General features: G+C 36.2%; 1 protein-coding gene across 1 annotated transcript in view; it reads left to right on the forward strand.

Moving 5' to 3' along the window:
* LOC311170614 (transmembrane protease serine 11F) overlaps positions 1–22,731 on the forward strand; it is a gene marked incomplete at both ends in the record, with an annotated part of 70,095 nt that overhangs the window by 39,242 nt on the left and 8,122 nt on the right. The window contains 7 exons of the mRNA XM_084232998.1: positions 1,348–1,499; positions 4,809–4,927; positions 15,408–15,478; positions 17,161–17,324; positions 17,597–17,635; positions 18,806–19,007; positions 22,098–22,357. Of these exons, the coding sequence (XP_084089124.1) occupies positions 1,348–1,499; positions 4,809–4,927; positions 15,408–15,478; positions 17,161–17,324; positions 17,597–17,635; positions 18,806–19,007; positions 22,098–22,357 (1,007 nt within the window). The remainder of the gene's footprint in view (positions 1–1,347; positions 1,500–4,808; positions 4,928–15,407; positions 15,479–17,160; positions 17,325–17,596; positions 17,636–18,805; positions 19,008–22,097; positions 22,358–22,731) is intronic.

Below are 22,731 nucleotides of genomic sequence, written 5' to 3' on the forward strand. Positions count from 1 at the left end.
TAGTCTCATAAAATCTTGTATTGGTTCCCCATCTCCTGCAAAGCCAGTGGAGACTACTTTGGATCATGAGTCCATTCATGAGCTGGAAGAGCCCACCAGATTATCACAATCTCTACTTAATACAACAGTGCTATGAAGGATTTGTAATCATAAATATACCTAGGGAGACCATAAATTCTTTGAAAGCAAATAGTATATATTTTGTTTCCAGTACTAATAGTGTTGAATGCTGTTTCACATCCCTAGCCTTTTGGGGATGAGGAGCACATGTTATTTTCTCTGTTTCTTCTATACCTTTTTATATCTGGAGAACTTTTATTACTCAGAGCTTAATCATGTCACCTTTTTGATAAAATCTGCTGACACTAACAGTCCTCCAACATGTTAGCTGCTTTTCTCTTTCTGTACAAAGCTTTATTTTTGGCACATTTCACACTATATTACTTGTTTCTTTGTATCCCCTTTTAACGTGTGAGTATCCTGCAGACAAACAGCATATCTTAAAATCTCTGTACCCCTAGGGATGTAGGATAGTTTCTGAAACATTATTATAATGTGACAGATACTATTTCAAGGACTTTTAAATTACTCATTTAATGAATAAAGTTTATAGTAAATATTTGTTAGAGAAACTTTAAAAAATAATCTTATTTGTAAGATATTAAAATATTGAATATTATTTTGAAATTTGGAAAATGAAGAGATAAAATGTCAATTTTCAAGTTGGAGAAAGACAATTCAAATGACAATATATTCTGGGTGGAGAGGTAGGGTATTAGTGGACAGGGCTTCATGGGCACTGGAGTTGGATCAAATACAATCACAATTTGTGATTTTATTGGGAGATATTAATCAAATGCAAAGATCCATCATCAGATCTTCAAATGTAATATTGTTCTTTTAAAATAAATTAAGAATAATTTTAAGGTCATTAAAATAGTAATCTTATTAAAATCTTTTAATTATGTAAAACTTATGAGATTATTATATGACTTTATTGTTAAAAACTCCCTTATTAAAATATGAAAATTGTATTCATAAATTAACTTTTATCTAGTGGGTTTTTGTATTTTACCAGCTGTATTTCAAATTGTCAAGGGGTCAGATAAAATTTACTAGGAAGATAATCTCATTTGAATATCAAAAATCTATGGAACTGTAACCAAATTTTATACTGTGATTGGGATTTTGGGGGAGGACATAAAAATTAAAATCTTATGTTTATTCAATATATAAGTATTCTGTTATTATTTAGCAGTATAAACTATTTTCTTATGAAGACGACAAGTTAACTTAAAGTAGACCTATAATGAATTTTCTATTGTCTTCTTATTTCTGTTATCACAGACCAATTGAATTTTCAGAAGCTGATTATCCAGAAGTTCACTATCAAAGAAGACAGCAATTTTGGGATCCAATTCGGCTAGCTCTTTTTACATTGGCAATTGTAGCAATCATAGGAATTGCAATTGGTATTGTTACTCATTTTGTTGTGGAGGGTAAGTATCTAGGTCACATTCTATTGCCTAAGTGATTCATGCAAATATCTTGAAATTCTGTTGTATAAAAAATCATTTGCATGACATTAACATTTTAATTACTAATCTCATATTGAAGTCAAATTATAGTTTGCTCCAGTAATAAACTGTATTATATCTTTCCAGCGAATGAAACTTGCTGGATAGACATATTACATGGACAAACATATCCAAAAGAAATAAATGTTTAAAATGGAAAAGAATAAAAAGATTATTTTAAGAATAGAGGGAATGAGGGCACAATGGACTATAGTGGTGGACTAGTAGAAAGCTGTTTCATTTTCCAGACATTGATGAGGGAATGGCACTAGCAGCAATTGAGTTTGTGAGTGGACAGTGGACCTTTAAAATTTACTTATTATATTGTCAGAACCTGTTCATTAATTATGATTAGATCACAGATTACGCCAAGATTTAGTGTGGGAGATTGTAATAATTACATTTAAGATAGAGAATCTAAATGGGGACTTCTTTCTTAACAGAGTGTCATTTATATTGGGATAGATATTAGCTAGGTTGTTGATGAGAACATGAATTAAGAGTATACCTTTTCTAGGTGGGATAAAGAATTAGAGATATTAATGGACTGCTATCCCTTTTTTTTAAAAGATTTATTTATTTATTTATTTATTTTGAGATTTATTTATTTATTTATACAAGAGCTGGGTACAATCAGAAGAGCGGGAGGGTGAGAGAATTCACCAGAGCCAGAGCAGGGAGCAGACCAGGCAGAAGGACCGAGGTACACTGCTGAGGGGAGCAGTGTGCTGCAGGAGAGGTCTGCGTGCCATCCGGGACCCTCCTCCAGTGGCCGTGGAGCAGCCGGGGAGCGAACCCGCACTGCAGAGGCTACGGGCAGCTTCTCAACCCAGCGCTCAACCACTGCGCCACGGGGGAGGCCCTGGACTGCTATCCTTTAAACTTAAAAGACTGTAAGACTAAATGTTGGAAATGAGGATGAAGTTTAGCTTTGGGGGACTGTGTGGATGGCTGGGCTATTTCTGAAGATAGAAAATATGGGAAGTAGGGAGGGCTTGAGTACAGGAATAGGTAAATGACTATGTCCCTTTGGAAATATTTTTCATATTTTTTAAGATATATTCATTTATTTTAAATATTCTTAATGTTTAAGGTACTTACTAACACATGCAACAAATAGTCACCTATAGTTTTTTTGTTTTTTTTTTAAAGATTTTATTTATTTATTTATACAAGCACTGGGTACAGTCAGAAGCATGGAAGGGTGAGAGAATTCACCAGAGCCAGAGCAGGGAGCAGAACAGGAAGACTGATGAAGTACACTGCTGAGGGGAGCAGCAGGCAGGGCAGGAGAGGTCTTTGTGCCATGTGGGACCCTCACCCTGAGGCCGGGGATGGAGCCAGTGCTGCAGAGGCTGTGGGCAGCTTCGCAACCCAGCGCTCAACCGCTGCGCCACCGGGGATGCCCACCCATAGTCAGTTTATAGAGAATTGAAACTCATGATAGAGATGTAGTTGGGAGGTAAAAACTTAGGAGTTATTAATTGTTAAAATTACAGGGAGTTCATTGTACTGAAGTGGCTCTAAAGCCTTGTCAGTTTACATACACAAGTAAAAAGCTAAACTAGACAAATTTAACTATATACACTATATACACTTTTTTCTTTGAGATTTTCTCAGAAATAATCCAACATAAAGAAAAGTTATAAGAATGAATATGGTACATATAAAACCATACAGATTTAACCGAGATAGATGTTACCCATTTCTTGCCTCATTTTACCTCATTTGCTTTATTAAAGTCTATATCCTGCAATGTCTTTTTTATTATCACTAACTGAAATATTATTGCTCTTCATAATGTGTGTTCATTTTAGCTCCAATGAGCTTAAACAAACCCAACTTGTTCAACTACAAGTGTATTTCTGGTGGTTTTCAACTGGAGAGAATTTGCAGAAATAGAGGTTTCATCAAGACATGACTAAACCCCTGATAGCCTTGACAGGAGCCTTAACTCATTGTGTGCACATCCAAGAGCCTGTCTCTACCAGCACATGCTAATATTTCATTGAAGCCCTTCAGTTTTGTGACAAGTTGTAACAGTGGATTATTTTGTGTGTGGGCATTATTGTTAAATATAGGGACTTTTTTCAGCACAGAATATGTATCATAAGTTAGTATGGACATTAGATGTGATTGTGATGCTACAGCAAGGTCCATGGTCTCAGGTCTACAAATGGGTGGTAAGGAATTAAACAGGAGACAGGTTCTTTGCCACATGTACTGCCTGCCCATTATGAAAATTCTTTGACTTTAAGCCTTAAAATACCCACATAGAGTCTGTGGTCAAGTCATTCAAACAAAGAGTTCCTTGGACACTGGACCTCTAAAAAGAAAATGTCTTCTCTGGAGCAGGATATCAGGATTTGCTTGTGAGCATAGCATAGCTAGCTGCTCACATCAGGAGCCCAGGCCCCTATTTGGGATAAGCTATTTCACTTTTGTATCAGTTACTGGGTTATGGTAAATTTCCCAAACTTCTTTAAAAGGTGTCCGTGTTCAACTCCTTGCATTTTATTCTGGCAACTCCCTGCACGAAGCTGCTTTCTGTTCTTCACCCACTTTTTGAGGCTGAGAAACAGAAGGTATCCTCTGTTTCAAGTAGGTGAAAGTATACATTTTTTACTGTGATTTGTTCAGGGCCATATTTGACAAAATGTCTTGTTTTCCTTATTATTGTTTCTGGAAAGGAAAACTCAAAGTGGTTTTAGTTTGAATACACAATAGTTTTTGAAATTAGGGCTTTCTTTGAAAATAATTTAATTCAAATAATGTCAATAACATCAAAAGTAAGACAATATTCAGAGACAGTTGTTCTGATCAGATGGCCTAGAGAAATTTCTGGGATATTCATATTTGAAATTCTTCATTAATCAATGTCTTTAAATCTAACTGAAAACTGCAACATTATTCTTTGTACATTTTCATTATATAATGTTAACAAGTTAGCTGCAAACAAATTAAATATTAAGCTACTTGTTTTCCATGCCTTTTCAATACTGTGATAATGTTTATTAATTCAAAAAACTTATGTGATTCTATTAAAACTTTTTCCTAGTTCAACATTCCATTTATAGACTTGTAAAAAAGCCTAGCTTTTAACAGTTAAATAATAATTTTACTTCATGAAAGAAATAAGAAATAAACTGCTTCATGGTAAGCCTATTTCCTGTGATGAGACAGGAAATGACTTATTTAAGCATGGGTCTTTTGTTTATGTTTACCTTTCAGATGATAAGTCATTCTATTATCTTGCCTCTTTTAAAGTCACAAATATAAAATACAAAGAAAATTATGGAGTGAGACCCTCAAGAGAATTTACAGAAAGGAGTCATCAAATTGAGAGAATGGTAAGCCCAACAGAATTTTTTTTTCATTTATGAATATGCTTTTGGCCTTATGTTGAATGTAGTATTTATAGAAATTTAGCTTTTCTGTGCCTCAACTTCTATAAAACGAGACTAATATACTATGTTGGTCATATGGTTATGAGGACTAAATAACATATGTAAAATACATGGAATAATTTCATGTAAAATTAAATGTATGTCTATTAGAGTAAGCAACAAATTAGCATCTAAGGAAATTGTTGAAAGAGATGTTCTTATTTATCATTTAGGTTTTTTTTAATGCCCGTAAAAGGCTACAAAGGGTCACATACAAGTATGTTTGTCTTTAATTTTTTATATCGACATCACATTTAATTATGTTTCTCCAATATTTTGGTTCCTCTTAAGAGCATGAATTTATCAATACAGTTCTAACTTTTAAAGTATATTAGGCAAGCTAAACCTTTACCTATCATAGCAGAAAGTCAAACTGAGCAGTCTTCCATTTTTTATTAAAAGCACATATCTGGAGAATATATATTTGTATATTTTTCATAATATACTGAACAAAATTGAGTATATTAGCATAGAGTATACTCTATAAAGCTTATGAGGGTTTTTCTGGAACAAAGGAGTAATCGCATGTAGAAAGGGGAATGAAATAATATGAGTACTTGTGGTTAGCAACTGACACTGTTTCTTTTTATATATATATATTTTATATATTTGTACAAAATATGATTGTACAAATGTATGATTTCCCATGAAATTCCCACCACAATTCACCCGTGAACCATCACCATAGTCCCTTGCACTCTTCCCACCCCTGTCCTGATCCCCTTCCCTCCTCCTCCTTTACAGAATGTCTGAATATTGACACTATTTCTTAATTAAAATATGAAGACTTAGCACTCCAATCATTCATTTGCTGTGCTCTCCTTTTTCTGAATTTTTACAACTGGGGAAAGTATTTATAATTTATTCAGTTATCAATATCTTTTTATAGGTTGATTTTCAATATTGAAAACCAATAAGCAGTATTTTCATTTTCATAGCTGTTTAAGTAGCATTTGTCATTTATCAGAAGTATTTTTTGCAATTATATTGCAACAGTCCTAAATGCTGTTCAAAGAGCTACATTCCAGAAACAACTTTGTGAAGACCCACTCTTCTGCTGTTTTACTGGGTCTTTGGATATGTCCAAGGTTTCAACATATTTTTATTTTTTTAATTCTTCTTTATCAAAACTTTATGCTTCCTGCTTCAACTTGAACTGGTTGCTTTCTAGGTCTACCTCAGAGAGGTAACCTGGTTCAGGACAGGACACTCTAGTATGTGAGATCCATTGCTTCTTGCATCCCATGTTTTCCATATTATGGTATGCTATGTCCTTAAGTATCTTCCTTGAGAAAATGCATGGGAGATAAAAGTCCTTCAATCTAATTCAATTCAATTCAATTGATAATCTGAATACAGACTTTTAAATTGAAAATGATTTCCCTTCAGACCATCCCAAAGTCTTGCTTGTTGTAGGTAGCTGATAAAAAATTATGAATATCTACAGATCTTGAATATCTCTTTCAGTTTATATTTGTTTTATATACTAGGTAGTCCAATTTTGGGTTCAACAATTTTTTTTAAAGACTATTACTATTTTTTTTAAAGATTTATTTATTTATTTATACAAGCACTGGGTACAGTCAGAAGTGCGGGAGGGTGAGAGAATTCACCAGAGTCAGAGTGGAGAGCAGAGCAGGCAGACTGACAAAGTACACTGCTGAGGGGAGCAGTGGGTGGCAGGAGAGGCCTGCGCACCATGTGGGACCCTCTCCCGGTGGCTGGGGATCGAACCAGCACTGCAGAGGCTGCGGACAGCTTCGCAACCCAGCACTCAACTGCTGTGCCACCGGGGAGGCCCTGGGTTTGTGTTTTAACATGTTCTCCATGATATTTGGCAGAGTTTAGAAGTGACTAATATAGTATTAAAACAAGAGAATATTGTTTTCATGCTATGAATTTCTAGTTTGATTATATTAAAATTAATGAAGTGTGACTAAGTGTAATACAGAGAGGAACTACATAGTACCTATTATAGGGCTAGCACTGAACTAGTTATAATTCTAACACAGACATCTCCACTTTGCAACTGGGGACATTAAGTAGTTAATCCACTCCTGAAAGGATCCATACCTCAGGGTCAGAGCTCTAAAAACTCGTTTGTACATAATTAAATATGAATAGATGTCTGATGTGATCAATTGGCTTCCACATCTTCTATGATAAATTAGCTTTCATTTGGGAACCAATGCATAGAGTAATCCCAAATTTATTGTTTTATCACATGACAATTATTATTGGATAAGAAAATGATTTACACAATGAAGACTGAAAATTTCTCATGATTCCCATACACTATGCTGAATTTTCACTATTGAGTATCTACAGATCTTGAATGTTTATCTGTTTCATTTAATAATAGATTAGTTTGAAGCACAAACTACTGATGAGCATTAGTTTATAAAGTAACCTAGATTATACATGTGGTACCAAATTTATTATCTAAAAAATGACATTGAAATAAAAACCCTCAAGATATTTACACTACAAGAGTTAACAGAACTGGACATGTGTTACTGGAGGAATCATTTATTATCCACAATGCTTCAAAATGTGGAACATTAATATTTTGTATTTTGTTTTAGTTTGCTTCTTCCTAGGTGTAAATCTTGCGTGTACTTTTTGAACAGGCTAAAAATGTTTTTCATTGTTGTCGTCTTTTTCTTTTAAAGATTTATTTTTTTTATTTATGCAGGTAAGAACTGGGATGTAGGCCAGAGGTGGAAGGGTGGGTGAGAAGATTCACCAGAGACAGAGTGGGGAGCAGAACAGGTGGATCCACCAACCATAACTGTTGAGGGGAACAGTAGGCAAGACAGGAGAGGTCCGCTGCACCATGTGTACCAGCTCCCTGGCTGGGAATCAAAACTCATGCCACAGAGGCTAGCTGGCTGGCTGGAGACAGCTTGATAGTGCTGAGACTTTAACCCCTGCACCACCAGGAAGGCCCAAAATGTTTATGAGTTTTAAGCAAGTAATTTAATCATGTGCAATTTGGATGACTGCCTCAAATCAGAATACTTGCTGGCAACATTGACACTTTTCCCCCCAGTAATGTTTACATTTCTCTTGTATCTAGTGATTTTAGACTTGGTTTTGTTTGTTTGCTCTGATAGGCAGAACAAATGCAGTAATCAGTTTTCAATGTGAATTGCAAATAGTGTTCAACTGGAGGATTTTTTTTCAATATTATTTGTAAAGATAATCAGTTGACCTCAGATAAATGGCTATTCATTAACACAATTAGGTTAAGTAGGAAGTATATAAGATAGAAAAGTGGGTGGCCACTGTGAGTAATTCACAAAAAGCAGGAGAAAGTTTTCATTGCAAAATAAAATATCTTTAAATATAACAGTTTTCTATCACACCACTTTTTACTGTGAACTTTATGTTCTAAAGTTTTAACAACTAAATTTAAAGTATGTCTTTAAATTTTTTTTCCTATTGTAAGGAAACTATACTATATTATATACAATAAAAAATCACCTTTGGAAACAAACTATTATCTCTAAAAACATTTTAAATTTATTAACTCTTCCTGGTTACATGCTAAAAAAATTGCACTTTCAAATTGAAAAATATCTTCCAAAGAATGGACTCAGTGAAATAGATGCTTAGCAGAGCATTCTCTAGCCCCAACTAATTTATTCTGACATAAGTTGGATCACAAAAAGTAGCATCTGGGCCTCCCCGGTGGCGCAGCGGTTGAGCGCTGGGTTGCGAAGCTGCCCGCAGCCTCTGCGGCGCCGGTTCGATCCCCGGCTGCTCCCCTACTACCGGAGGAGGGTCCCACATGGCGCGCAGACCTCTCCTGCCGCCCACTGCTCCCCTCAGCAGTGTACTTCCGTCCTTCTGCCTGCTCTGCTCCCGACTCTGGCTCTGGTGAATTCTCTCACCCTCCCGTGCTTCTGACTGTACCCAGTGCATGTATAAACAAAACAAACAAACAAATAAATAAATAAAACATGCCTCTATAAAAAAAAGAAAAAAGAAAAAGAAAAAAGAAGTAGCATCTGTGAAGGTTGTTATTGACTAAGTAGGTTTATTAACCAACAGCTTTCTCTCTCTCTCTCTCTCACCTCACACGCACGTGCGCGCGCACACACACACACCATTGTAAGGAAGTGAGGGCAAGAAGAAAGGACAGAGGACAAAACTAGACAAAAGTGTGGTTTCATAATTGCAGCCCCAGTCTGATTTCTCTGGGAGATGTGGAGTCTAAATTTCATCACAGAAGTACTTCTGCCCACAGTTAAGAGGGCTGGGTTGTTTGTGTTATATCAACAAGAGCTTCTCAAGGAAGGTGGAGGTAGGCTCCCAGATAGCACTGGGTGAGGTGTTCAGGTCAGACGAGGGCAGGCCCCAGGAAAAGTGCACATGTGAGCTGTTACCAGTGAGCACTTATAGAAACTGGGAGTTGGGCACACCTGCCCAACATATGCAGTTTCAGTAGGGAACAAATACTGGTACAATTCTCTTTCATCACAATTCATCATCATTTAAGTGAATTCAGCTTCTTAAGAAAGAACAATTTTATTTGCTGCTGGTGATTATAGATAAAAACTGTTCATTGGCTTAGGCCTCCAGATCATCTGAGGCATGACCTTGACTCTGCTGCCCTTTCTTTCATTGCTCTGTAAATTGTCTTCTTCATTCCATAAATGAAAGTCACAGAAGCCCAATTAAATAGTTAAATATGAAAGAAGGTAAAGAAGGTAAGAAGAGAGGGGAGAAAAGGTGATGGAGGAAGGAGACTGTCAGGCTGTGAAAAATTCCAAATTTATATAGTACTGTCCTCCTTTATTGGGATTTGTAATATGGTTTTTATATGGAAAAGAGTATAAACTGAACATTTAAGTAATAAGATGATTTGACATGAGAGCTGCCACAGTGCATAATATGACTGTCAAATGTATGTGTCAAACCATTAAGATTTCAGGAGTTCAGAGGAAGGAAAAATCCTTTTGAGAAGCAGAAAGCTTTCTTGGAGAGGGAATGGCTAAGGGATTTGCTTTGCTGGTGTATTTGCCCTCTGCTGGTACATGTTCTCCTGACAGCAGCAGGAAATCTACATAAGTTGCTTGATTTATTTTCATGGGTGGACCTAGAAAGGGATTCCCTAGTTGGCATCCAGTAACTACTTATTTTTCATGAGGACTTAATCTGCAGGCAGTTCCCAGCCAGAGGGAAAGTGCAAGCTCAAACTTGTCAAAGACAGTAACTGTATATACTATTATTAGAGCTATACATTTTCTTTCCAAAACTTTTTTTAATGCTGAAGTTCAAACTAATGACAATTGCTTTTTAAGGTGAACTAGTTTTAATTTAATTTTAAGGTGAACTAGTTTTTCCATCTTAATATGAACTGAAAAACTATCTTGTCTTAAATGCAATAATCTCTAATAAAATAATCTATTCTTAACCTTGGACCACAAAAAGGGAAGGCGATAATTACTTTTTATAATTTGGACTAAATTTAATATTACTGAGATACTGAATATCTCAGGAAAGCATCAGCTAAACTTCTTCAGTAATTGCTTACAACAATGATTAGATGTGGAAAAGGAAAAGTTTCCTTAGTCCTATTAAACTAAGTAGCAGGGAAAAAAGCAACCTCACAAGAGGATATGTTTTATCAGATTTATTTAGATTTAGGGATTAAATGATCTACTTATGGCATATTTTAAGAATTTCTTGCCCACACCATCCTGGACATCTGTCATCTAGTACATAACTAGCTCAAGATTGTCAGTGCCAGATATGTTGTCATCCAGATATTTAGAACACAAGATCTAAAACCATATTCCTGAGTTAATATGTCAGGACCATCACTTCTCATGTCACCTTAAGAAAGTTTACTTAGAGCCTCCCTGGTGGAGCAGCGGTTGAGCGCTGGGTTGCAAAGCTGCCTGCAGGCTCTGCAGCACCAGCTAGATCCCCGGCCACCAGGCGAGGGTCCCACATGGTGTGCAGACCTCTCCTGTCACCGCTGCTCCCCTCAGCAGAGTACTTTGTCAGTCTGCCTGCTCTGCTCTCCCCTCTGGCTCTGGTGAATTCTCTCACCCTCCCATGCTTCTGACTGTACCCAGTGCTTGTATAAATAAATAAATAAATCTTAAAAAAAAAAGTTTACTTAACTATCCTGAACCCCAGTTTCTCATCTATAAAATGAGACTGATAAAAGTATTTTCTTCACTAAGGTGAGATGAGGCTTAACCAAATTAATTGGTTCAATGCCTACCATGCAGTATGGACTTGATCCATGTTAGCTATAATTAATGGGCACACCAAGATTGTGCTGTACCAGAATCTACCTATTTTTATTTTTTTAAAGATTTATATAACACCAGAGCTGAAAACCATAAAGAGATACTATCTCATATCCACGAGAATTGCACCAGAAACAATAAGTGTTGAGGAGGATGTGGGGAAGAAGGAAGCCTTGTATATACTGGTGGGAATGCAGACTGGTTCAGTCTCTATGGAAAACAGTATGGAGATTCCTCAAAATATTAAATCTCAGCCTACCATATGAACCAGCAATTCCACATCTAGATTATCTACTCAAAGAATATAAATTATTAATTTGAAGGGATATATGAACTCCTATGTTCACTACAGCTCTACTTACAAGAGCTAAGTTATGGGAACAACCTTAGAGCCTAAAGACAGAGGAGTGAATCAGGAAAATGTGGTATATGTAATGGAATACTACTCAGCTATAAAAAGAAGATGATCTCTTGCTATTTATGACCACTCTGAGAAAACTGGAGAGGATAGTTCTAGGTGAGATGAGTCAGAAGACAAATACTGGATGGTTTAACTTATATGTGTAATCTAGAGAAACAAAAGACAGGATAAGTCAAAAACAAACCAATGATAAACTCTTAACATCTGACTGCAAAAAAGAGGCAACCAGAAGGTTATGGTGGCAGGGTGGGAATTGGGGAGAGAGGGGATGTAATAGAACATGGTGGAGGATTTTAGAACACAAGTGATAGGCAGGGTATGAAAACATGTATTTGTGGAGGTTTAAATCTATAGCCTCCAAAGCAGCTACAGAGTAAAGTCAACCAACTTTACTCCAATAAACATACCTCAACAAACATAAAAATAAAGTGTAAAAATATTCTAAATATTTTTTTAATATTTTAATCTTATTCAAATATTTTTTTAAGATTCATTTATTTATACATACAAGAACTGGGGTACAGGACAGAGGTGTGGGAGGGTGAGAGGATTCACCAGAGACAGATTAGGGAGCAGAACAGGCAGACTGACTGAAATACACTGCTGAGGGGAGCAGTGGGTGTGATAGGAGAGGTCTGCCGCGCCATGTGGGTATCTCCCTGGCAGGCTGGGGATCAAACATGTGATGCAGAGTCTGCGGACAGCTTCACAGTGCTGTGCTTAACCCCTTGTGCCACCAGGGATGCCCTCTAAATAAATTTTTAAACACTACCCTAATATAAATTATACAGATATGCCCACCCAATAACGAGAAAATAAAACAAAATACTAGAGACATCAACATCTGATTTTCTCCCTGTTCCCTGAGAGATGGAAACCAGACTGAACTTAATAAAATCAATCCTAAATGATTTAACTCAGAAATGAGCCAAACCACAGGTATGACCTGCCATGGGAGTAGGATGACCACTGGGTCTCCTGAGTCCTATCTTGCTTTAGAGTTCCATGAATTTCCACTTATACTAGCACCATGATTCCCTCATAAAACAAAGAATGTGTTTTATCTCTTCCTTTTACTAGATTGTTGATTCTTAATTCATTTACTCATTTATTCATGGATTTATTCATCAAATATGCATTACATGTTTACTGGGGGCCAGGTAGTGTACCAAATGTAAAAGATAAGAGTTGAATCAGATACACTCACTACTATCACACAGCTCACAGTCTAGGATGCAAAAAACACAGCTCTAAATCCATGTGATAACTGTAAAAGAGAATCACATGCAAGATGCTGGAAGATTCAAAGAGTTCAATTTTGAGGGGAGGAAGTCAAAGATAACTTGTTAGTGGCATTTCTGAAGAATGACAGTTTTCACTGAAGAAATTTGCCTGAGGAAAAGGAAGTATTCTAAGAAGAGGGAAATGACTGTGTGGAGTCATGAAGGTGTGAATCAGTCTAGTGAGATTAGGAAAATGTAGATGATTCAGTAGGTAAGGAAATGTTTTGAAGGTGGGGGTGAGGCAAGGGCCAATAGAGGGTTAATATTGTGAAATTCAAACTGCGGGAGATATGTTAGAAGCTGAAGTCTAATATATTTACATTTGCAGGTTTGGGATGTCATCATGGTGGCTAGCATTGTCGGGGAACAGCTCAGAGGAGGAAAGATGAAGTAGGCTAGAATTGGGGTTTGGGGAGCAGGCCTGGAGTCCAAGGACCTCAGGCAGGCTCTCTCTTGGTTCTTGTCGTTGACGATGAAAGAATTCAATGTGGAAACCAAAGTTACAGAAAAGCAAGAGATTTATTGATAGATAAGTGGAAGGACAGGAAACCTCTCTGAGCACAGAGGTGTCCCAAATGGGTAGCCACTGAGGACCTGAAAAGCAGTTTATATAGGTATAATGGACAGGGAGTGGGGGTTGGGCTGTTGAGTGTCCCTACATTGTGTCTTTCACAGATTGGCTGGGCCTGCAGGGTCTCCCAGTCTACTGAAGCCCACTGAGTCTTCCCACATTACCTGGCCTACTTTCTGGAACCAGCTTTGGCCTATTCCTATTGTGTTATTGTGTTGGTGTTCTGAACATTCCATTTTTAATTGAGTTGGGAGTGGACAATTCTTGTCCATTATTATTCTCCAGTCAGAATGATAAATGGACTTAGGCCACCTGGTCTTGGAGGAACTCCCTCCTGGTTCCAACTTATTGTTTTTCAATGAGACTGATAAATGGGCTTAGGGAACCTGGGCTTGGGGTGGGAGGCACCCTCCTGGTTCCCACTGATTGTTCAGATTGATAAATAGGTTTGGGTTTGGGGCACTCAGTTCCTAACTTTCTCATTCAGAATCACATAGTGTATCAGTGAGGGGACTACTACAAAGGCTTAGGCACATATGTAAAATATTAGTTGTCCATAGTGTGTGGCTTTATTTCTGGGCTCTCAATTCGATTCCATTGTTTCGATTATCTGTTTTTGTTTTAATACCATGCTGTTTTAATTATTATGGCTTTATAATACCATTTAAAGTCTGTAAGCATGATGCTTTGATTTTTTTCCTTTTCATTCAGCAGTTTTGTCTTTTTAGGTTCTTTTGTGATTTCTTATGAATTTCAGTAATATTTGTTCTATTTCTTTGAAGAATGCCTTTGGTGTTGGGAAAATTTGGACTGCCACATGCAAAAAGAAAAAAAATAATTTTAGACTATTGTGGTAGGATTGAGGAAGGGATATAGATTTAATATTTGGGAGGTAAACTCTATGAACATTGTTGCTAGTTTAGGGTAGTCAGGCAGAGGGAAGGATCTTGCAGAAAGGGAGGCAATGTTCCCTTTTCCTCAGGAATGTAGCCATTGTAGGGCGAAATTTACCATGGAAATAGGACATATATGTAAATTATACAGACATGTAATTTCTGACTTCTGAAATTCAACCCAGTGCTTTTTGACACAAATGCAGATCCCATTAGCAAGTCAGTTCATTAATCAATCAAAATCCTTCAATTGCTCAGGCTGGAAATGCTAAGTAATAAAATGCTGATGGTGTGGAGTGTAGTGAAACCTATTTCGAAGTTCCAGTTATTCGCCTGCCACAGAAAGGTGGCTACAAGTAAGGGTGTTGGTGTCACATGACAAAGGTTGTTACATATTATGTTGAATGCTCTAGTAATGTGGTAATAATAAACAAATTGATATCAATAGTGGAATAGGTTCCATATTTGAGAATAAGGCAAATTTAGGGTGGATAGGTTTTCTTAAAGGTGAGGATGCTGCCTTTAGGCAAGTGGGGAAATCTGATACTTCCAAAATACCAACAATAATGTAAACTAATATTACGTCAATTAAAAAAATAAATTAAAAAACACAGATATCCTAATTCACTTGACCATAACCAAATTGAACATTATTAATAGTTTGCTATATGCCAGGTGAGGTGTGAAATGTTTGATATGCATTATTTCATTTTATCCTCAAAATAACATCTGTGAAGTAGATATTGTTTTATCCCATTTTAACAATTTTGTTAAGTTTGTTTAGTTCTCAGGGATTAGAACTTGACTTTCTTGCCAGGTATGCTAAACCGTTTCACATATCTAGGAATAAAGTAAAATCCTTGTCTTTGCCTCAACTCTGTAGGTAAGATGAGGAGTAACATTTTTTCTTAAGACTAATGTTTCTTATTTTTAATTTTTCTAATCAGATGTCTAGGATATTTCGACATGATACTACTGGAGGGGGTCGGTTTATCAAATCTCATGTTGTCAGAATAAGGTATGAAAACTTGGTTTGCAACATCAAACCATTATCTTTAAGAACCATTTGATCAACACAACCACTAACCTCCACTGAGTAAACCTTTGCAAGAACATAAAGATTTTGCAAACCTAAGCAGTCCAGTCTATACTGCCTATTTCCCAGTATTCTCGTTTCAAATAGAAAGATGTAAAGTACTCTGCAACAAGAGACAATGTCGGCTGGTAGATCTAAAAAAAAAAAAAAAAAGGTATTCTCCAGGAGAAGGGAGAGAAGAGAAAGAGAGTGCTGTTGCTGATATACCTTGCCCCTTAAACTAGGGGCTAAGTGGAGTTTAGATCAGTTCTTTTTCACTGTCCTTATTCTAAATGCACCCAACAATCAGACTGTTACTTTCTCTGCAATATTTTTCTTAATGTTATTGCATTTTATTATCATTTTGATGCCTTTCCAATTTTATGCTCTGAGGAAAGACAATACATGTAAATTGAATATACACTTGTTGTCAGAGACTAGAATTACTGGAATCTATTCATTTAGGATTGCATTTTATGAGATATTCAAATGACTTGGCATTTTCAAATATATCTTGTTTTTTTACCTATTTTGATGAAAATACTAATTTTTTCTAGCTATCAATATACAAATATACATGTATATATATGTGTGTGTGTATATATATATATATACACACACACACCCACACATGCATACATATATACATATACTTATTTGTTTCCTTCACTTCTTGATGGTAAAGTACATGTACATGTGGTTAGGAAGGACATGCCTTTTATTTCCCTCTCTACCTCCCTGCTTTTATTTCCTCCTTTCATATTTTCCCTCCCATCCTCCCTTCTGTTCTCGCTCTCTTCCTTCCTTTTTTCTCTGTTTGTATCATCCAAATTAAAGTTACTCTCAAAAAAACAACCAGAAACTTTCAAGATCTACATGTTATAGTATACATTTATATATTTTAATATCTTATCAAATAGCTTCCTTATATAACTGCTTTCTTTAATCATCTACTTTTCAAACACACATTGAGTACCAAACCCCATAACATCAATGACTTAACTGAATAAAGGTTTATTTCATTTCCATGCTACAGTCCAAAAGGGTCAGAGGTGGTAACCAGGGATGTGGGTGTTGTTGAGGACTGTGGAATAAAGATTGTAGAACTTCTACATCTGGTTAGCAAATAAGGGAGAGTAAAAGCATGGAGGATGGTATGGGAAGCTTTCGGGGTCTGGGATGTGAATGAAGGACATTCCATTGCCAGGAAATCACTAGAGAGTTTCAATAAATGGTAATGGAGGCTAGGCATTGAAATCTAGCTCTCTTCTCAGGAGGCAAAGACAACTGGGTTTGATGAACAGAGTGTTGTCTCTGCTATAGCACTACTGGAGAATCATGACGATGGGTACAACTTGGACCGACAGTATATTAAAAAGTAAATCATTTAAATACATGAAAGGTATAATTTCACACACATTGCCTCCTCTCTAAACCTCCTGTAGACTATCTTGTAGACAGCCTTGTATCTTAGCCAGTATACCTGAAGATAATTTTAGAAATCCAAAGTATGCATATGCCAAATGGTTTTTTCCTCTAAATTTAGTGTGAATCTTAATAGATAAAAAGAGTTAATGATTAGAGAACCAATTTTATTCTCTATTTCTCTGCATTTTTCACTTCAGTCCAGATGAACATGGTGTGAACATTGTTATGGTGCTCATGTTTCAATACCCATCTTCTAGTAGTGCGGAGAGAATCAAGAAAAAAATTGAAAAAACTTTATATCAAAGTCTGAAGACAAAACAGATGCCTTTGACTATAAACAAATCATCATTTACACTAACATGTAAGTTCTTTCATCATCTTTGTGGTTCCGTCATGATCCTCTTTATTTTGCAAAAAAATTTAGGTCAATGTATTTTCCCACTTTAAGAATCTAGAGTGTGTGTATACATGTATCAGTGTGGAATAAAATATCATGCTCCCTTGAAATATGGATGCTTTAGATAATAAACATTCAGATAATGACTATTTTAAAATCACATGAAAATAGGAACATGTTCTTCTACCAATTAATTCATTTTGTAAACCAAACATTTAATGTTTTGTTTATTCCAGCTATCGACAGCAAAAAGATGAGGAATCTAGTCAACAGCCGTAAGTTCCAAAACCCACAATTAACTATTTCATAGTAAAGATAATGAAAAAAGCCACAAAGAAAGTTAGAAATAGAACTTACAAGGTTTCTTTAGCTCATTTTGTATTTTTTTTTTCATTTTCAAACTTCTTAAAACTATTTGTTCACTTTTATTAAGGTGAAACATTAGTTTACACCATGGTATATAATTTAGAGGTAAAGGATATCCTTCAAGTGTTTTTCACACTACACCCAAAACTAAGAATCCCAGTTCTCAACCACAGCCCACTGTGCTCACTCCCTGCTGTGTTCTCTCCTTTCTCCTCTACCTCTGTCATTTTGTGTTTTTGTAAACCAAACATTTAGTGCTTTTATTGCTTAATATATTAAAAAAATAAATTTATAAATTTACACTAAATACAATTTAAGTTTTATGCTTTATGGAACACAGTAAAAATAAACACAAAGTATTCTTGATGTTACCAAATATGTAACTATATTTCTAACACTCTATTTTAACATTCTTTTTAAATGTTTCTCTTTTAATATTTGCTAATAATTCAAGATAAAGTTTTAAAATGATAGGATTTTTTCCTATTAAAATTTCTTACTTGCAGTTTTGATAAAAATATTTGGCATGTACATTTTCTGCCCACCCCTTCCCATTACCTTTATCTTAAATTCTTCTAGAATTATTGGGTTAAAAAATTTCCTATGGGGCCTCCCCAGTGGCGCAGCGGTTGAGCGCTGGGTTGCAAAGCTGCCCGCAGCCTCTGCAGTGCCTGTTTGATCCCCGGCTGCTCCCCGGCCACTGGAGGAGGGTCCCACATGACGCGCAGACCTCTCCTGCCACTCGCTGCTCCCCTCAGCAGTGTACTTCGTCAGTTTGCCTGCTCTGCTCCCCGCTCTGGTGAATTCTCTCACCCTCCCGTGCTTCTGACTGTATCCAGTGCTTGTATAAATAAATTAATAAATCTTAAAAAAAAAAAAGGAAAAATTTCCTATGAATTCTATACATTAGAATTGTATACATTCTCACTTCCAAGATGGAGTGCTTAGGAAGAGTAATAAACAAAATGGTTTGTATTTTTTTAAATCAATCAATGGTTGGTATTTGCACTCAATGTATAAAAGGTATACATTGTCCTCTTCCTTTGCATTAAAACAAAGTCACATTATTTCTATGCCAGGCTGTGGAATAAGGATGACATCTTCAAACATGCCATTACCAGCATCATCTTCTACTGAAAGGATCGTCCAAGGACAGGAAACAGCTCTAGAAGGGGAGTGGCCCTGGCAAGCCAGCCTTCAGCTCATAGGGGCAGGTCATCAGTGTGGAGCCAGCCTCATAAGTAACACGTGGTTGCTGACAGCTGCTCACTGCTTCCGCAAGTAAGATCAAGGGCTGTTGTGAGTTGTCACTGATTTCAGCGCTTGTGAAGAGTCTAGTTTTAGCAGTTTATCTTTTGTGGCACTTAGAATGAGCCCTGCCCTGCCCCCTGACATGCTTGCTATATGCCCATCATGTTCTTCCTCTCTCCCTTCTCTCAATATCTATAATTGATTTAGATTACTTATATGGTTCTTACTGCATATTTTCTCATATTGTGCAGTTAGTGCCATCTTTCCTATAATATCATAAATTATTTTAATGGAAAGACTATTATATGTATAGTAAGTCTATACATTTACAATCAAGAAGAAAATTCAGCCACTTCTGTTTGTTATTTTTTTAAATCAATCTTTCCATCTTCTTATAATCACCCATCATCACTTTATAAAGAAAATATCGAAGTTATCACTCCTGAAGCTTTCTCTTCCAAATGCCTTGTTCAAGAACCCCTGCAGGCTTGTGTGATCCAGGCAGGTGTGTCGACTCTTAGTGAGACATGCCACTCTGTCTCATTGCCCTTGGTACTGCAGACTGGCCACTCACAACCTTTTAGGAGTTCTCTGCTTCAGCTTTAGCAGCTTTAACTTTGGGAACTCAGCTGTGACAGTTTACATACACAGACATACATAGACACACTATTGCTTCAGGAGATCAGGAGCACACCATTTTTCCCCCTGAGGCTTCACTATCATATGAAGGAAAGCTTTTATTTTTAAACTCTCAACAGACAAAAACTCTTATGTCCTAGCCAGTGGCACTGTTCACACATGCCTTTAATAGAAACTAGCCTTGGTAAAAGCAGGAGGTTCTTTTACCATTTTTTGAAGAGGAAAGTCAAATGGTTTCAAGATGCCTACACCCTTTTTTATGGGTAGATAATGAGGATGACTTCATCCATTTAAAGGAATTGTCACTCTCTCACTAGGCAAAATGGACTTAAATATATTTACAACCTCCCAAACAACTCATGTCATACTTTAGGGAAACTTGTCTCACTGATTTATTTAGACCTTTTGATATTTTCAGGTCCACTTATTTCTCCAATCCTCACCCTTATTTTTGGAAGAGAAATCCATTTTAGTTTATAACTGATCTGTCTATGTTATTGAAAACAGAAAAAGATCAATTTTGGGTTGATAATAATTTCAAGTAATTATACAACATAGAATATATTTGTGAAGGAAAACTATAAGGCAATTTAAAGACAATATCACAATTAGATTTAAAAATTCTCCAAGTGTATTTTTCTATAAAAATAATGTATATTTTGAGCATGTTTAAAATTAATCTGAGATTTTAAATCATTTTATTTAAAAATTTTTAGTTCAAAATATTTTATTTTTCAATAAATGTATTTCTTCTCTTACATCAGTGTTCTTTTTGGGATAGTATTTATTTTCTCCCATCAGGTGTAGCCCCTGTAATTCTCCCACCACTGCAGCATCCATGATCCATCCCTATAGTCCTTTGTGCTCTTCCCTCCCCTGTTTGGACCCCTCTCCCTTCATCTCCCTGCTGATGCTTTAGATCTATGGTTAGCTTGAAAGTTTTGTCTTTTTCCTGACCCATTGCTTGATTTGTCTATATTTCACATATAAGTGAAACCATCTGATAATATCATTTTCCTTCTGGCTAAATCAGTGTCTTTATGTCCATGAAAAACTATTCCAGTCTTTACGAAACAGTGTGAGGTAGGGAAACAGTTCTTGACAAATGTCAGGAGAACTGGGCCACGTCTCTCTGACACTGACCAGCTGGATATGCCACCCACTTATATAAGTCATTAACTCTGAGCCTCAAGTTTCTTATCCATAAAGTATATTGAACTGTAACTATCACATGAGGCTTTCTTTCTGGTTGATAATGCTTGAAGAGATGGGTTATTTCTATTATATCTACTCAATCAGTTTATAAGTTTCTTAAGGACTGAAGTCCCAAGTATTCAAATTTCCCAGGATTCTAATTTTCAAACGAATGCATCAGCCCTAAGATTTCCAATTCAGATAAAGTCTTTTTAAAATAAAGTGAAATACTATAGAGAGCCACCTTTTTTCCATTCCCTCCACCCTACCTGATCCTCTGCTCTGCCTGCTTATCTCTGGGATACTGTAGAGTACTTTGAAATCACTGCTTTTTCAGAGTTTTTTTTTTTGTTTTGTTTTTATTCTTTAAAGTTTCTGAGTCACCAGCTCAGTAATCCTGCATGAACAAGGAAATCCACTTTATAAATTCTCCTTCATGTTATTTCCTTCTACCTAATTTTCCTTTACATGGAGAATTTAAAGTTTTGATGTATTTCTAGTCATTCTTGATGGGGAAATTAGAAAAAGAGGAAACTGGGCTTTGGGAAGGAACAGGAAGGTAAAGAGATAATAGGACTAAATAGAATTTGCTTGTAATATAACCCTGTAGGACAGCAAAGCATGTGTGTGGAGAGCAAGCCTCAAAAATAGCAAAAGGAAATTACAGGGCAGTGAAAATATAACAGCATGAGGTTGGGTTAGGGATGCTTAGCCTTGACATTGGGGCGAAGTTTAGGCACAGGATGGAGGAACAATCTGATGTACAGATGAGGGTTTGTGAAGCAGATAAATTACACTTTGTTTCAAAGATCACAATAAGACTCAGGAAGCAAATGCTAACAAGTGAGTCATGAAGTAAGCATGGGTGGGTAAAATCTCTGAGACAGAGCGAAGACGGATCTTCGTATGCATATCATCCAAAACCAATCAAAATCAATTCCAAATGTTTTATATAAAATATAGAAGAGAGTTTGAAGCATTTCTAACAAATTAAAGATTGGAAAATAATTGTAAGGCATCCACTATTATTATCAATTCAAATAAGCATGCCATTTCATTAAGTTGCCATGTTCTTTTTAATTATAGAGGATGTAAAATATATCTAAGAGTTTTTATATTTTCACTGGTATCATTAATATTTGTCACCTCATTTTTCCATATCATCAATTGCGGATTCTCTCATTATTGGGATTTTTCAGGAGCGTAACAATTGGGGAGAATAAAAGTTTCATATTTTTTAAAGGATACAATTAAGCATCACAAATCTTACTCTTCAATTTTTTGCAGAAATAAAGACCCCCGTCAGTGGATTGTTACTTTTGGTTCAACTATAACACCACCCGCAGTGCAACGACGGGTGGGAAGAATTATCCTTCACGAAAATTATCGCAAAGAAACAAATGAAAATGACATTGCTTTGGCTCAGCTTTCCACCCGAGTTGAGTTTTCAAATATAGTCCAGAGAGTTTGTCTTCCAGATTCATTTATAAAGTTGCCACCTAAGACAAGTGTTTTTGTTACAGGATTTGGATCCATTGTAGATGATGGTGAGTAGTTAAACCTAATTTACTTAATAAAGATTTGTCTTGAGTGTTAAAAGCTGCCTTAGGGGAAATCTTTTCGAACTTTTCATAAAAATAATGTTGATGCTTCAAATGTGTATGACTCTGAGGAGAACCGAATTCTGTAGGTCAAATCGTAAAAGGAATCAGTGTCCTAATCTTGAGACATTCAAAATTAACTGGAGCCAGTCTTAAAAAGGGGGGAAGTGAATATAGAAGACAAAAATCTGACTAGATTAGGTGGTAAGAATGGGCTGAATACTATGGGATTACCAGGAAGTGTGCAATTCTGTATTTCCAAGATACAGATACTTTGGTTTGGTATGTAATGAAAAGCACAAACAACCCTAATGGTAGCA

This window comes from Talpa europaea (assembly GCF_964194135.1).
Source record: "Talpa europaea genome assembly, chromosome: 5".
Lineage (NCBI taxonomy): Eukaryota > Metazoa > Chordata > Mammalia > Eulipotyphla > Talpidae > Talpa > Talpa europaea.